At 37.7% G+C, this 13,406-nt stretch overlaps 1 protein-coding gene across 3 annotated transcripts; it reads right to left on the bottom strand.

The window, feature by feature from the left end:
- Positions 1 to 351: 351 nt before the first annotated feature.
- Positions 352 to 13,273, bottom strand: LOC129169498 (dixin-like). 3 transcript variants are annotated; one of them, XM_054755985.1, is made up of 21 exons: positions 13,015 to 13,273; positions 12,257 to 12,386; positions 10,728 to 10,853; positions 10,408 to 10,639; positions 10,149 to 10,253; positions 7,070 to 7,164; positions 6,872 to 6,981; positions 5,703 to 5,786; positions 5,411 to 5,464; positions 5,279 to 5,329; positions 5,085 to 5,189; positions 4,944 to 4,997; positions 3,089 to 3,160; positions 2,929 to 3,000; positions 2,739 to 2,804; positions 2,042 to 2,188; positions 1,899 to 1,959; positions 1,722 to 1,818; positions 1,514 to 1,622; positions 1,323 to 1,402; positions 352 to 1,238 (listed from the first exon to the last, which is right to left on the bottom strand). In XM_054755985.1, the coding sequence occupies exons 1-21, from the start codon at positions 13,075 to 13,077 to the stop codon at positions 1,229 to 1,231; spliced, it is 1,923 nt and encodes a 640-aa protein (XP_054611960.1). In that variant the 5' UTR covers positions 13,078 to 13,273; the 3' UTR covers positions 352 to 1,228. The 3 variants fall into 3 exon arrangements, with proteins under 3 accessions (XP_054611960.1, XP_054611961.1, XP_054611962.1); XM_054755986.1 differs by having other exon boundaries at positions 7,070 to 7,158; XM_054755987.1 differs by lacking the exons at positions 2,739 to 2,804; positions 2,929 to 3,000; positions 3,089 to 3,160.
- Positions 13,274 to 13,406: the final 133 nt, after the last annotated feature.

Genomic DNA, 13,406 nt, shown 5'->3' with positions numbered 1-13,406 from the left:
TTAAAAAATCACTACAAATAGTGCGACACTTATGACGTAGCAAGCAACTAGTATAACATTTTAATGCCGGTTTACAAACATGTATCAGTGTTATTGCTTATCTTACATATAGATAAGAGTCCCTTTTGTTGTATTTGTTTGCTATGTTGCTGTTCATTGTGCTGTTTGTCTTTGCAACACTAGAATGTTTAAATTTGAGCAAATTGTGATGTTTTTTTCATGTAGATAAAGTATTTGATAATATATTTTTTTATTAAAGGGTATTTTATTTTTATTTTTTTATGTTGTTTATATTTTACTTATCCGAACAAACATCCCAACACATAAATGTAATATTTTTTAAACACCAGGTTTTATTTTGTTGCACAAGTCTATCACACATAAAACATACATCAACTTATTTCTAAATTGTCAGTCTCCATACATACAATATACAAAATAAACAAACTGTACATTTGACAGGCAGTTATGGCATCCAATGAGTACAAAACATGTGATAATGCATATTTCTATTGGCTTGTTAGAAAAAGCAAAACAATCCCAAATGGTGAGCACACACATGCACACACACACACACACACACACACACACACACAAACACACAATAAATTATTTATGGGATAGGTGATTTGTCAGCTAGGTCCTACATGCTTTCCATGTCAAATTCATAATAAATCAGAGCATCAATATGAAAGGTAGCATTCCCAGCTCATAAATGTCAAACGATACATGCCAGCATACCAAGAATATGGTAAAAATACTTTATAAAAAAACGTCTTATTACCAAGTTCTGTATTTCACTGTAACAATTCTAATAAACATGACATGTTTTCTAATGAACATGACATAACAGCATTTTACAGAAAATTGTGCAGAATGTTAACATAAGATGATAATGAAATGTGGTAAAGTGGTGTCACTGCAATGATTGATAATACTGAAGAATCCCTTACTGTATATATAGTATGGGATGAAAGAAAAAGAATGAACAGACCGACCAAATGAAAGTTGATACAAAATACTTCTAATGACCCTTTGCAGGTGTAAACATTAAATCCTAGATTTGTGGGGCTTTTTAGTCTTATATAGACACTCTGGTTAAGGCTTGGCAATATCAAGCGCACAGTGGCAAGGCACTGACCTCTATGATATTATCAACATTAGTAGCACAGTGAGTCCAGTTCCAGTAGATCAAATCCTCAAATCTTCTTGATGAGCTCTTTAATGGCTATGAAGGTCTACGCATGCAAAGCAAAAAATGTTTAGAATGGACAGTAAGGAGAAATGTGAGACTATTAGGAGGGCCATGTGAATATTTTCACCTTTCTTCACCACGGTCTTCCTCCACCCAGGCCACAATTTTGCCTTCCCAACCAGGAACAATAGCTCCATCTAAGAAAACCTGCTCTCACACCCAGGGACATACAGTATCATTTACCACTCTATGCACTGTATATTAACTATTCGATTTCTATTCTTCTGTTCTACTGCACTACAAAAGTTCTACTCTTACCTCCTCTTTCACAGTACCAAATTCAGGGTCCATGGCCTTAAAGTGATACCTGTAGTTTCCCTCTTGATCCACAGCTGCCTTCACATCCTTGAGAGTCACTTCTCCCAGCCTGTAATGTTCACCATCATCACATTTTCATTCTAAATATTAACCCTCCTCTATATCATATCCTTCAAATGCTGACATAAACATTACAAACTCTTCCTACTTTTTTGGTATGTTGATCATGCAAGGTGTAGGGGATCTTCCAGTGAAATAGAGGATCTTTGTGGAGGAGGCGGTGGTGCTGTTAGACTGGCAAACCTCTGCAACAAAACAAAAAAACATAGTGAACTCACACAAACGTGCCGTATGTGTAAATGTGTCATGAAGGAGGACAGCTTACTTGGCCAAGAGTCAGAGTCGCTGTTCAGTCCTTTGCGTCTGGGAGATTTCCCTCTGGCCTGCTGTATAAGGATAAATGTTAAAAAAAAGAACTGCAACAATAGAATACCGTTAACCTCCCAAAAATACATAAAGTAAACACACCCTGTGTGACTGAAGAGCATGCAGTCTGTCTATGAGTGACACGATGCCCTGCTCCAGTGTGTCTAAAGTGTGGTGCTGCGGGTCGTGGGCTCTGAAGTCATTCCTCAAACTTCTGAGTGCATCTCGGAGCAGCTGGACCTCCTCTGCCTGCAACCAAACACACAGAATTTTCTTTTCATAATTTACCACCTTTACAAAGATAAGAATGCTTAGTTGTAATTCACACAGCCAGGGCATTTTTTAATTAACTATGTAATTATTATTATTAATGTGGTGTATCATACATACCAAGTGGTGGAAAAAAATCTTATATTGTATGTATCTTTTATTGAACTAATTTACTGTGCAGTTTTAACTAATGTGAGTGCACAGACTATTTTCTAAGATGCTATGTTGCATATTATGTTGTACGAATTATGTATACTTAATGCAATATGGTGTTAAGTGTCTGCGTTAAGTCATACATAAGAAAACACAAGTGGTGTACCTTTTCAGCAGGATAAAATAATCGCAACAGGCCCTCTGGCTGAAGCAATACAACAACAGAAATTATGGCGCCACAAGTTACTAAATAATACAATTATTTAAAAATAGTAATAATAAAAATAAAAAATACTCTCCTTGTAAAAGGCTGGCTGTTTTTCCAAGACGGTATAGTATCTTTTACAAACAAATGTAGAAAAAATACAACACTTACACTTGATATGGAGGGAGCAGGGTTTCCAATGTAATAGTAGCCATTGTTCTCAGCGCATGTGGAAATCTTTAAAAAAAAAACCATATATATATATATATATATATATATATATATATATATATATATATATATATATATATACACATTCTCAAGTAAATGTCTAATAAGGAGTAAGGAAAATCAATACTACCTGTTGAAGATCTCTATTCATAAGTTCTTTCATCATACTGTTTTTATGGTCCAACTCTTTTTGCAACACTTTCTGTCAACCACAACAAAAAATGAGACCATAGACTTGACAAAATGTAGCCTGGTTTTACCTGCCCGAATATTTAAAATGAAAGAAGTACCTGCTGTTTTTCGCTTTCCTCAAGCTTTTGTTTGAGCTGTTGCACAAGTCTGTCCCTCTGTCCAACGTCCTTCTTCACAGACACATTGTGATGGTAGAAAGCATGGTAAAGGTCGCAGGGTTGACTCAATTTAAAGCCTAATATTTTGTATGTTTACTTGCAACCCACAAATACAACCCACAAAAAATCTCTCTGTTTCTATATTCCTTCATTTCCGTCACAGTACTGTATACTGTATCTATCTTTATCAGATCTGGGCAAAGTAAACAAGCATTTAAGACAAGGAGAACGATATTACAGCTGGAATAATTGGCATAATAAAAATAGTAACAATAATAATTGGCAACTGGCATAATTTAGGTCAACCTCTACAAAAGTTTCTCATGTGGACCATTGGAAAAACTAATTGGCCACCAGAGACCTCTATCTGCTAGTACAGCGGTGCCCATTAGTGTGGGTTGATTGCATGTGTTACCCATGTCATAAATGTCACTTTGTAGTCATATGACATCAGTCCGCTGACATTGCACTCCCCTCCTGATTTGCTGTTGCTCCTACGCGGCAAAGATTAAGTGGTGAACAGACGACTCAATAAAGCGGCACACAGAAATGCAACTTTCATATTTATTATTACGATTACGGATAAACTATCACAACGGTTAGATGCCTATATCTATAACAAAAGTTATCCTTTCACTTATAGCAAACTAGTTATGTAGAAAAATTCAATTGTCTGATGGTTCTGATCTGCGTCCTGAACTCTGCTATGGAAATGTGCGTTTTCTACACTTTCGTTTGTGAAACTATTATTTCTTAATTGGAAAACATGCCCATTGCTGAAACCTTTTTAATATGTTGCCTTGACTTCGGCTGAATTGTCTTTGGCATAATCCTTTTCATTTCTTGTATATCTACAATGTTTTATAGAAAATGCTAACTGGATGAAATACATGAACTGTGTGTATAATGAATGCTACGTAGCTATTTTGATTGACATACCACTCAGGTTATGTACATAACTATTGAGGAATTTTGTATAATTACTTTTATTGCCAAATTGTATTGAATTGTTAATTATTGAAAGATATCAGCAATTTTGATTACCTGTAAACTTTGAAACTGTGAGTGTGAAATACTAATGATTAGTATTAAGTATAGTAGTTTCAAAGTTTACTGGTTAGATTTTATATATATGTTTTCCTGTTTTATAGTAAGAGGTAGATCATTTTTTTACTTGTAACTTGCATGCTGAAAAAGTGTCGTACCCCTGATATACATGTACAATGTACATAAAAATAGTCATATTTATAAATATAGTAAATATTAGGGGTGTCACAATACACTCACAAGACGATACGACACACAATTACACGGTTACACAGTTCATGAGAACAAGATGAGACGATATTTTTTTTAAAAAGCATTAAAATCGCACAAAAAAAAACCCCCGCGAAAAAGTGAGTTTGCAAAAGGTGAATCGCGATGGCGTGTGGGAAAACTGTATTATCATTCACAGTACTGATGCCAAAGTTCACAGTCTGATAGACTTCTGGATGAACTGTTCCTATGAAACATCTTTTCTCTAAACAAGAAATATCGTCACGTTTTAATCTTGCAAGGTCCCGTGACATGATTGTTAAATATATAAATCATTATAATATACTAAAATATTTTTATATATATATTTGTACTGAATATATATTCTCTGTTTATAGAAGGAGGTCTTTTTAAAAGCAGCTCACAGGCTGAAAAAGTGCGGGAACCCCTGTACTAGTATATACAAACCGTGATGTCGCCCCTGGTTGGCCGTTAGAAATAATGCACGTTGAACAACATTTGGTTATCAACATGATACCTTGCAGTCACTCCACAGCCGAGTACATTCCTCCAGTTTCCATTGAAGCTCGGTCTAGGGAAAATAACATACAATACTTGCAATGAAACATGACACTGAACAAGCAGATTGGTTATCATAGACCAGTCATGTATTTTCTACCTGTCGATTGTTAAGTTCATCTTTAGTCATGCTGGCTCGTAGAAGTTCTTGCTTCAGCTGAAGGATCGATGCCTCCTGTGTGCACAGCCTCTGCTGCTGGGCCTCCTGGGTGTTTAAAAAAATCCCACAAAGTGTTTGTGTACTGCAGGTTAACAGGTAATTAAACTCAGTATTAAATAAACTATGTATCTTACCTTGACTCCCTGTAGGTTTCTCATCTCTTGCCTACAGCGCAACAGTTCCATCTAAGGAAGGGAAGTAAATATTAATAAGACTTTGCCATCAAATTAATAGTTGATCTTCCTGGTCTTTTGTACAGTAAATACCTTCAGTTCTCGAGCCTCTTCCATGCTCTGATCCAAGCGGCTGCGGATGACGACCTGGGAAGACAGCAAACAAGGAATGAGTGTGAGAATGCACAGAAACTGATATCCGAGTCACCCTCCGGCACACCCACACATAGATACACACACACATTGTCAAGAGAAAGAAATGTGATCTGTGTGGCACACAAAGAGCTGGTGTAGGAAGGGAAATAAAGAGCGAGCAGAGAGAGACAGACAGACAGAAAATAGGATCAACTAAAAAGTCAAATGACAGGAAGGTGAGGATGTGTACCAGTTGCTGCTCAGGGTGACCTTCATCCAAAGTCAAAGACATATCTTGCTCGTCCTCTGGCAGAGAGCCTTGTAGCAGCAGGGCCTTAAAAGCAAAAGGACATAACATTGCCAGGTTGTGATGGTGTATAGATTTATTTACACTCAGTGGTCCAACCATTAAGTACACCTGCATGGCCATCTCGTGAGATTGAAAATAGAAACATCAGAGAGGCATGAGTATTTCCTCATACATTCCTGATCAAAATTTTAAGACCAGTTGAAAAATTGCAAATACTCACATTTTGCACTTTTGGATCTTAAGGAGGTTCTAAGTAGGGTTAATAGAGTAATGCAAAAAGAAGAAATGGGAGCGAGACAAAACAAAAAAAAAAGAATGTGAAATAGGCTGTTCATCAGCTGATCAGAAGTGTAAGACCACAGCCTTTAAAAGCCCAAATCTTGGAAAAAGTGTTGGTTCAATGTCATTTTCTGTCGGGTATTCACACTGTCATGATCTCTTGATGGCAAAGGCAAAAAACGTTCTCTCTTTTAAGGTCGTCGGATTGCAGAGTTGCATAAGGAAGGCCTCTCGCAACCATTGCTGCTGAGGTTGGACGCTGTCATTTGAAACTAATTAATCATTCTCTTTAAAATCGTTTTTTTAATATATTTTGGAACAAATCATTGGATTTACACGTTTTAAAACAGTGTATGATGCTAGATTGAGCAGAAAACTCAAGCAAATATGCACCAGAAAAAGCAATTTTCAGGGAAGCAGCCTCTCGAGAGGCTCACTATGCCACACTCTGAAACCACTCTGCTCTTAAGGCTTTTCTGCCAACTTCTCGCTAACTTTCATTCTCCCCCTCCAGTGAGTCACTCTCTCTTCTTCTCAGCAGACATCAGCTTGTTCTTTGTAGAATTTGCTTTTTCTCTGGAATGCTTTCCACTTGATATTGTAGCCTTTAAAACGACAGTTAACTTCAGCCACGCCATGCCACAAACACACAAGTCCACAACAAAGATAAAAAAAATACAGGCTTCTTCCAGCGATCTTTTTTTCATACAAGGAAAATGGTACATGTGCCAATATTTAAGAAAGTAACAGGAGCACTAGAGGCTAACATTTAAGTCAACACAAATTCAGGGAAAACACATTGTAGCATGTAAGTCATCACCACAGTGTACCTGCAATGCAGACACCATTTTACGCGTCTCCTCTACTTCCTTCTCCAAAGTTTCACTGATGGAATTTACCCATGTTGTCTCCAATACAGCAATAGATGCCTCCACCGTGGCTGCGTACACACAGATACACAACCATTATAGGACAGATGACGCATACTTCACAATATAAACATGTCAACACTAAAATGTGGAACCCACCTCTACTCTCTGACTTTGCGTGGTCTTCTTGCTGCGTGTCTGCATGATTGCTGGGTGGAGCTCTTGGAGATGGTGGCGAACTTGCTGAGCTGAGACTCAAGGGGGCAAAAAAAGCACTGGTTACTTGATTTGTTCTAAAAAGGCAAGTTATAAAGTGAATGTAAGCAAAAGCATTAGGAAACACAAACGGTATACTGTACTCTATTCAACATTATATGGTGCTACAACAGTTACTTTGTATTAGTTTCAGTGTAATTACAAGAACATGAGGTATACACACACGCACACACACATGCACACACACATACACTGTCTGCTCTTACCATTTAATTTGCGTACCCCCCATCATACACTACAGATTGTTTGATCTGTGCTGTGTTTCGCCAGACTCATGATTTGTCAGTTTTCTCACACACACGCCCTCTGCCTCGAAGCTGGCCACGTGCTACCATGGCAACCAGCACGGCACATCTTGCTAAAGCATCATTGTCTTCATTTTGTTACATAAACCTTTGGTACACCGGTTCAATAAATTAGACTATCGTGCAAAATGTATTTGATTTCAGGAGTTCACTCGGGACAAAGAGAGCAATTAAAGACTTAAGAAGTTTTTGCAGTTATATTTTTGATGAGAGTACGAACCAGTAGTTTACAATATTGAGGTTTTTATTAGCTGTAAACTGTAATCATCAAAAATGATTGAGAAATTCATGAATATATTCTTGAAATATTTCATTGTGTGTGTAAACAATCTATAGAATATAGGAGTTTCACATTTTGAATTGTATAACTGATACAAATTAGCTTTCAAAAATATAAAAATGTATTGAGACGCGCTAGCTAATAATATCCAATACAATCGGTGTATCAAAATTCGACCTTTACAAAGATAGTAATGGGCAACTTTGAGAGGTATTAATTCATTAAACATTAGGTTTATCATTGTGACTGCAGTTTGTAAAGGGGTAGAACGTCTGTGCGTCACATTCATCATGTGCTGGGCAACCAAAATATTAAACACACCCCTCAGTATGATGCAGTGTAAAAAAAAAAAAAAAACACGAGCTAACAGCACATGTGACTGGAGAGGATAAAGGCTGGTTAGTTCTTTTCTCTACCATCTGCTTTTGCACACACACGCACACAATGGGTACGTTACTAACATGTCATATGCTCTGTCGGGCATCACAAATAAGTCAGAGAATGCGGGCTAGTGTTCCCCAAGTGTGGAAAAGTAGGTGTTCAAGATGGCAAATTACAGATTTACCACAGGCTAAAGTTGTTACTTTTTTATCATGTTGGAAAACCGCCATGCAGTCCAGGGAGAGGATAATGCTCTGCTTTGGAATGACACATTACATGTTGGAATTCATGTTTCATTCAGTGAACCACAGCTCCTCAGTGTCAACAGCACTTATGCAGACCCAAGTCACACTACCCAGAGTGTCGCCTAAGGCGAGAGTTTATATGGTGCCCCCCTCCATCGGCGATTTACATACACTTACAGAAGAAAATGGATGGCATAATTTTCACCATTGTCTTTAATTTGGAAGATAACATGTCGTTCCATTTACCTTTTTTTCTCAATTTACATGGTTAACAAATGCAACATTTAACGTGGAAACACTTTCCATTTAGGAGTTCATAGCAATAACAAGTTTGAATATACAATAATCCCTGGTTTATTGCAGTTAATTGGTTCCAGACCCGACTGCAATAAGTGAATTTCCACAAAGTGGGCTTCAATATTAATAAATGGAATATTTTCGTAGTTGGCCACACAGTCAGGAGATTGGGAAGAATCGAATCTCCGTTGGGCATCTCTGTGTGGAGTTTGCGCATGTGGGTTTTCTGCGGGTACTCCGGTTTCCTCCCACATTCCAAAAAATATTACAGTAACTGGAGACTTGTCCATAGGTGTGAATGTGAGTATGAATGGTTGTTTGTCTATATGTGCCCTGCGATTGGCTGGCGACCAGTCCAGGGTGTACACCGCCTCTCGCTCAAACTCAGCTGGGATAGGCTCCAGCATACCCGCGACACTTGTGAGGATAAGCGGCATAGAAAATAGGTGGATGGATTGATTTTCGTAGTTAGAGCATAGAAAACCGTTTTATGACTTTCTAAATACGATTTTTACCATTATTAGAGCCCTCTAGACGTGAAATAACACCCAAGACATAAATAAGACTTATGCCGCACGTGTGGACAGGAAGTGATATCGAGGATGTGCGCACTCGATTCGTGTGTATGTGCTTGCATCTTCATCCGCGAAGGAGCGCCGCAAAGTTACTTTTGAAATAGTCAACTGCTGATGGGGACGTCATACAACTTCATGTCAAAAAATACGAACTACTCCTTTAAAGAATATCCAAGTTCCTTGTCTATAGTTTTGTGCCTTGAAAAGACATTCGGTAATAACAACAGTTACTGAAATATGAGGCATGTACTCACCTTTGAGAGTTACTGTACAAGTTCAACCAAAATTTGACAGAAAAATGTTATTACGTAAACATCACATACTGCTAAAGCCACCACAAAGACTAATACTTACTTCTTTTCATACGTGTATGAATGTTAAAATGTTACTTAAAGACATTCCATACAGTTAATAAAGGTTATATGATGGCAATGGTGGAACTTTATTTCATGTGGGGGGGAAAAAAATCAAATAAAATCAGCATCACAGAATTGTTTTAAGATTGGAGGTTCTACCGAATGACATTAGTGACAAGTTGTCAATGCTAAATTGCAGCAATAGATCAGGAAATAGCAGCTATCTGTTCCTCCCAATAAGCAGATTTCCAATTTTACATGCAGCATTTAAGAGATTGCTGCAGGCAAGTCAAACACTGAAGTTTGGATGTCTAAATGAATCCCATCTGCAATTTAAAAAGCTCATTGAGGGATAAGAAGATTAAAATCTTAATTCATGTGCAAACATATGTTGACAAATTTAAAACAAATGTCTCCAAGGTGTTCAAATGGGTTCAAAATGTATTTATTGTGCATGCTTTTAAAATTGAATCACCACATTGAGTAACCTTGGCGATCATAACAATTCAAGATTTTAAATTACCTCATCATTTGTGTGTTATTGTCCTGCTCTTCTGGGTTTCCTCTCTCATATTGCTTCACCAATGCACGGACACACACGCTCTTCTCTACATCCGACCTCCAGCCACTGAAAATATTTAATATAGTCATTAATATATTAATTATTGTGGTTGTATTGTACATGCAGATAATTAAAGTAACCAAAATATGCAGTGCAGTTCTACAGCATCAGAGGAAATATCTTCAATGTATCTGATTTGTGATATTTGCACCCACTGTACCTGTGAATGCGTGAGGAGCCTGCATGCAGTGAGGCATCATATCGAGCCGACGCCAGCGCAGCAGCAGCACCTTGTGCAAGCGCCACAGTGGACAGAGGGTTGTGGCTGGATGGACATGCTGTCAAGCCTCTACCACTTCCTGAAGCAACCCTGTGATTGGCTGTGGGCTTGAAGTGTGCAGCCAGAGCCAGAATAACCCTCATCAAAGATTTTAGGTTACCTTCAACAATGTCTGCAGAAAGAACACATGTGTTATGAATGAATATATACTATGTTTACAGTGTAATTCAGCAATTTTGGACGGCTCTAAAATGATTTACCTCTTGCTGAAATGTGCGGCATACGTATGTGTCTGGAGGAAATGAAATTCAACACTTGCTCCACATTCTTCCTGCTTTCGTCTTTGCTCTGAGGAGCCACGTAAACACCCTCAAGCAGCTCCCCAGCTGTCACACAGAAAAAGATTGAGGGGGGGAAAAAAATCATTTATTTAGGAAATCACAGGATACAACAGATTAGACTTCAATATTCTCTATATGAACATATTCTCATCAGCATAGTGTCAACTGGCATCAAGTTTGTTATACTTTTAGACAGTGGGGATCACTGGGGACAAAAACACAGGTTTATTCTTGACAGTTGGTCCCATCTTATCCTTAAATTTAACTGTGAACTTGACTTGAAAAATTATAATAATATATAAGTATAATTATTACCAAGAAGCTTTGGTAAAAAAATTTTTTTTAAAAAAGTACAGTGCACCTACTGCATTCCTCAGATAGTGGTAGGGGGCATTTATTTACTCAACTACAGAGAGTACCTGGTGTTCATTTGAGAAGAAGCCAGAATTTGAGGATATATGATTAGATAAAACACCAGCTCCATTTGCAATAATTTACTTACTATGAAACATGTGGAAACAATATGCTTAATCTTAAATCAAATGTGCACTACTTTTTTTTGTGAATGTTAACAATTTAGAAAACAAAAATGTTTTGTTTATAGTCTCGCTGTAAATTATGATTGAAATTATGCTTAAATTGAAGTGCTTCCAATTTAATTATTGTAATGGACAGCTTAGATGCTTTACTAGTGTAATAAATAGAGTTTGCCACAATTTCATTTTACTTTTAGACAGTGGGTTTTGGCCTCGTGATTGGCTGGTGACCAGTCCAGGGCGTACCATGCCTCTCGCCCAAAGTCAGCTGGGATAGGCTCCAGCATATGCGACCCTAGTAAGGACAAGCGGTATAGAAAATAGATGGACGGACAGTGGGTTTTGCAAATGTACCGTCGCCCCCTGCTGGTCATTGGAGAATACAGGCTTATTCTTGGACGCATGTTAATTTAGTTATTTTTGCCGTGCAAAATAACCTTGAAAGTCATATGTCCTAGATGTGTGGTATTTCCCCTTTTTTTTTTTTTTTTTTTTTTTACATTTTTTGCCACTGAAAAACAATCCTGTCAGACTTGGGGAGGAGGAAGTGATGTCACGGGTGAATTTATTTCATCAACATTATCAGACATTTATCTATTAAGACAGGAGGCCAGTTTGTGTTTAGATAACACTAGCTCTGTTTTCATTACTCAAATTCCTGCAAATAATGTGCTTAAACTTAAATAATATTTTATCTGAATGGCAGGAGCAGCAGTGTTGCATCACTGCAAAATACATACTTTACATAGTAATAATAACCTTCTATTACATACAATGTTTTGGTGTGTATTAATGTGTCTTTGTGAGTACATTTCAATCTACAGTATATTAATATGCCTGAATTGGCATTCTCCTAATTATCCCACCAGCACAAACCTAACGCAGTATATGAATAAATATGTATTTATTTACCAACTATCTCTATTAATTGTATGAGAACAACTCCATCCTGCAGATCCCGTCTGAGGTCAGTTATGGGCCTCAGTCCGGGTTTCCTCTTCAACTGAGAATTCACCCAGGAGGTGTAGGTGGTCAATTGCTGCTGTATTTTTGGGAAGAAACAGACAAACACACCACATTTTAATTACAAATATACACAAAAGGCTTAGACTGTTGCAAAACAAACGAGCTCCTTTGTTTATTATGCTGGGACAAAGGGGGATGGGGGCGGGGTCGGCCCGTATCCCAGCAGCTAATAAATGACTTAAATACAGAAATCTGTAATAGACAACATTTCGACGTTGACTAATTTATATTATTAGTATATTGTATTTTGTGGGATATATTTGGGGATTTCATTACATTTACTACTCCTGTCCAGTCACGTGACTCACCGTTGTCCAGGATACACAGTCACAAACCCACTCATTGACATTAGTATAGTATACTAATAGTGTACATTTTAGTCTTACAGTGTTTATTCGAATTCATTTTCATCTCATTTAGCAACTTGACAAACAGAAACCAACGTCTGCTACTGTGCAAAAATGACGACAGTTGTTCATGGTTTACAACTAGCTAGCCGGTGTATGTTCAGGTTAGCATGTTGTACCTTTATGCACCGCACGTCTTGCTATCACTTTAAGCTGTCTCATTAGCTTATTTGTCCTCGTCGAAAAATTTGAGGTTTTCTAAAACTGACCTAATAATAAACAAGAAGCAAAAACTACCTCGTTAAAGCCTCCGTGCAGCACCTCATCCAGCAAACTTCCCCGAGAAAGTGAGGCGATCATCTTTTCACTCGAAAACCCATTAAAACAGCTAACTAGCAACTGGAATGTAATCTCATGGTGCTCGGCCGTAACAAAACATGCTAACTAAACACTACAGCAGATTTCCAAACGTCAAACATCATTTGATGGACGAGAGGAGGAAGAGACATCCGTTAGTCAAACTCAGACACCGGAGTCAAGTGCCTGTTCCCTCACACTTTAATTTCCGACTGGTTCTTTCAGAATAACAAGCGCGAGTATACACTTCCGGTAAAGTCTGAGCCACGTATTTGTTTATGAAGGAAGCATTTAAAATATTGTTTTCCCGTTTCCTTAAATTAAATGTGCTT

The sequence above is a fragment of the Dunckerocampus dactyliophorus genome, chromosome 16 (genome assembly GCF_027744805.1).
Source record: "Dunckerocampus dactyliophorus isolate RoL2022-P2 chromosome 16, RoL_Ddac_1.1, whole genome shotgun sequence".
Lineage (NCBI taxonomy): Eukaryota > Metazoa > Chordata > Actinopteri > Syngnathiformes > Syngnathidae > Dunckerocampus > Dunckerocampus dactyliophorus.
This window is presented reverse-complemented; position numbering and strand designations above follow the sequence as displayed.

Coding starts and splice junctions, on each gene's coding strand:
- LOC129169498 (XM_054755985.1), bottom strand. CDS start 13,077: ATGATCGCCTCACTTTCTCGGGGAAGTTTGCTGGATGAGGTGCTGCAC. Junction 12,387..13,014: donor TGCACGGAGGCTTTAACGAG/GTAGTTTTTGCT, acceptor CCAAAAATACAG/CAGCAATTGACCACCTACAC. Junction 6,982..7,069: donor CGCAAAGTCAGAGAGTAGAG/GTGGGTTCCACA, acceptor GTGTGTACGCAG/CCACGGTGGAGGCATCTATT.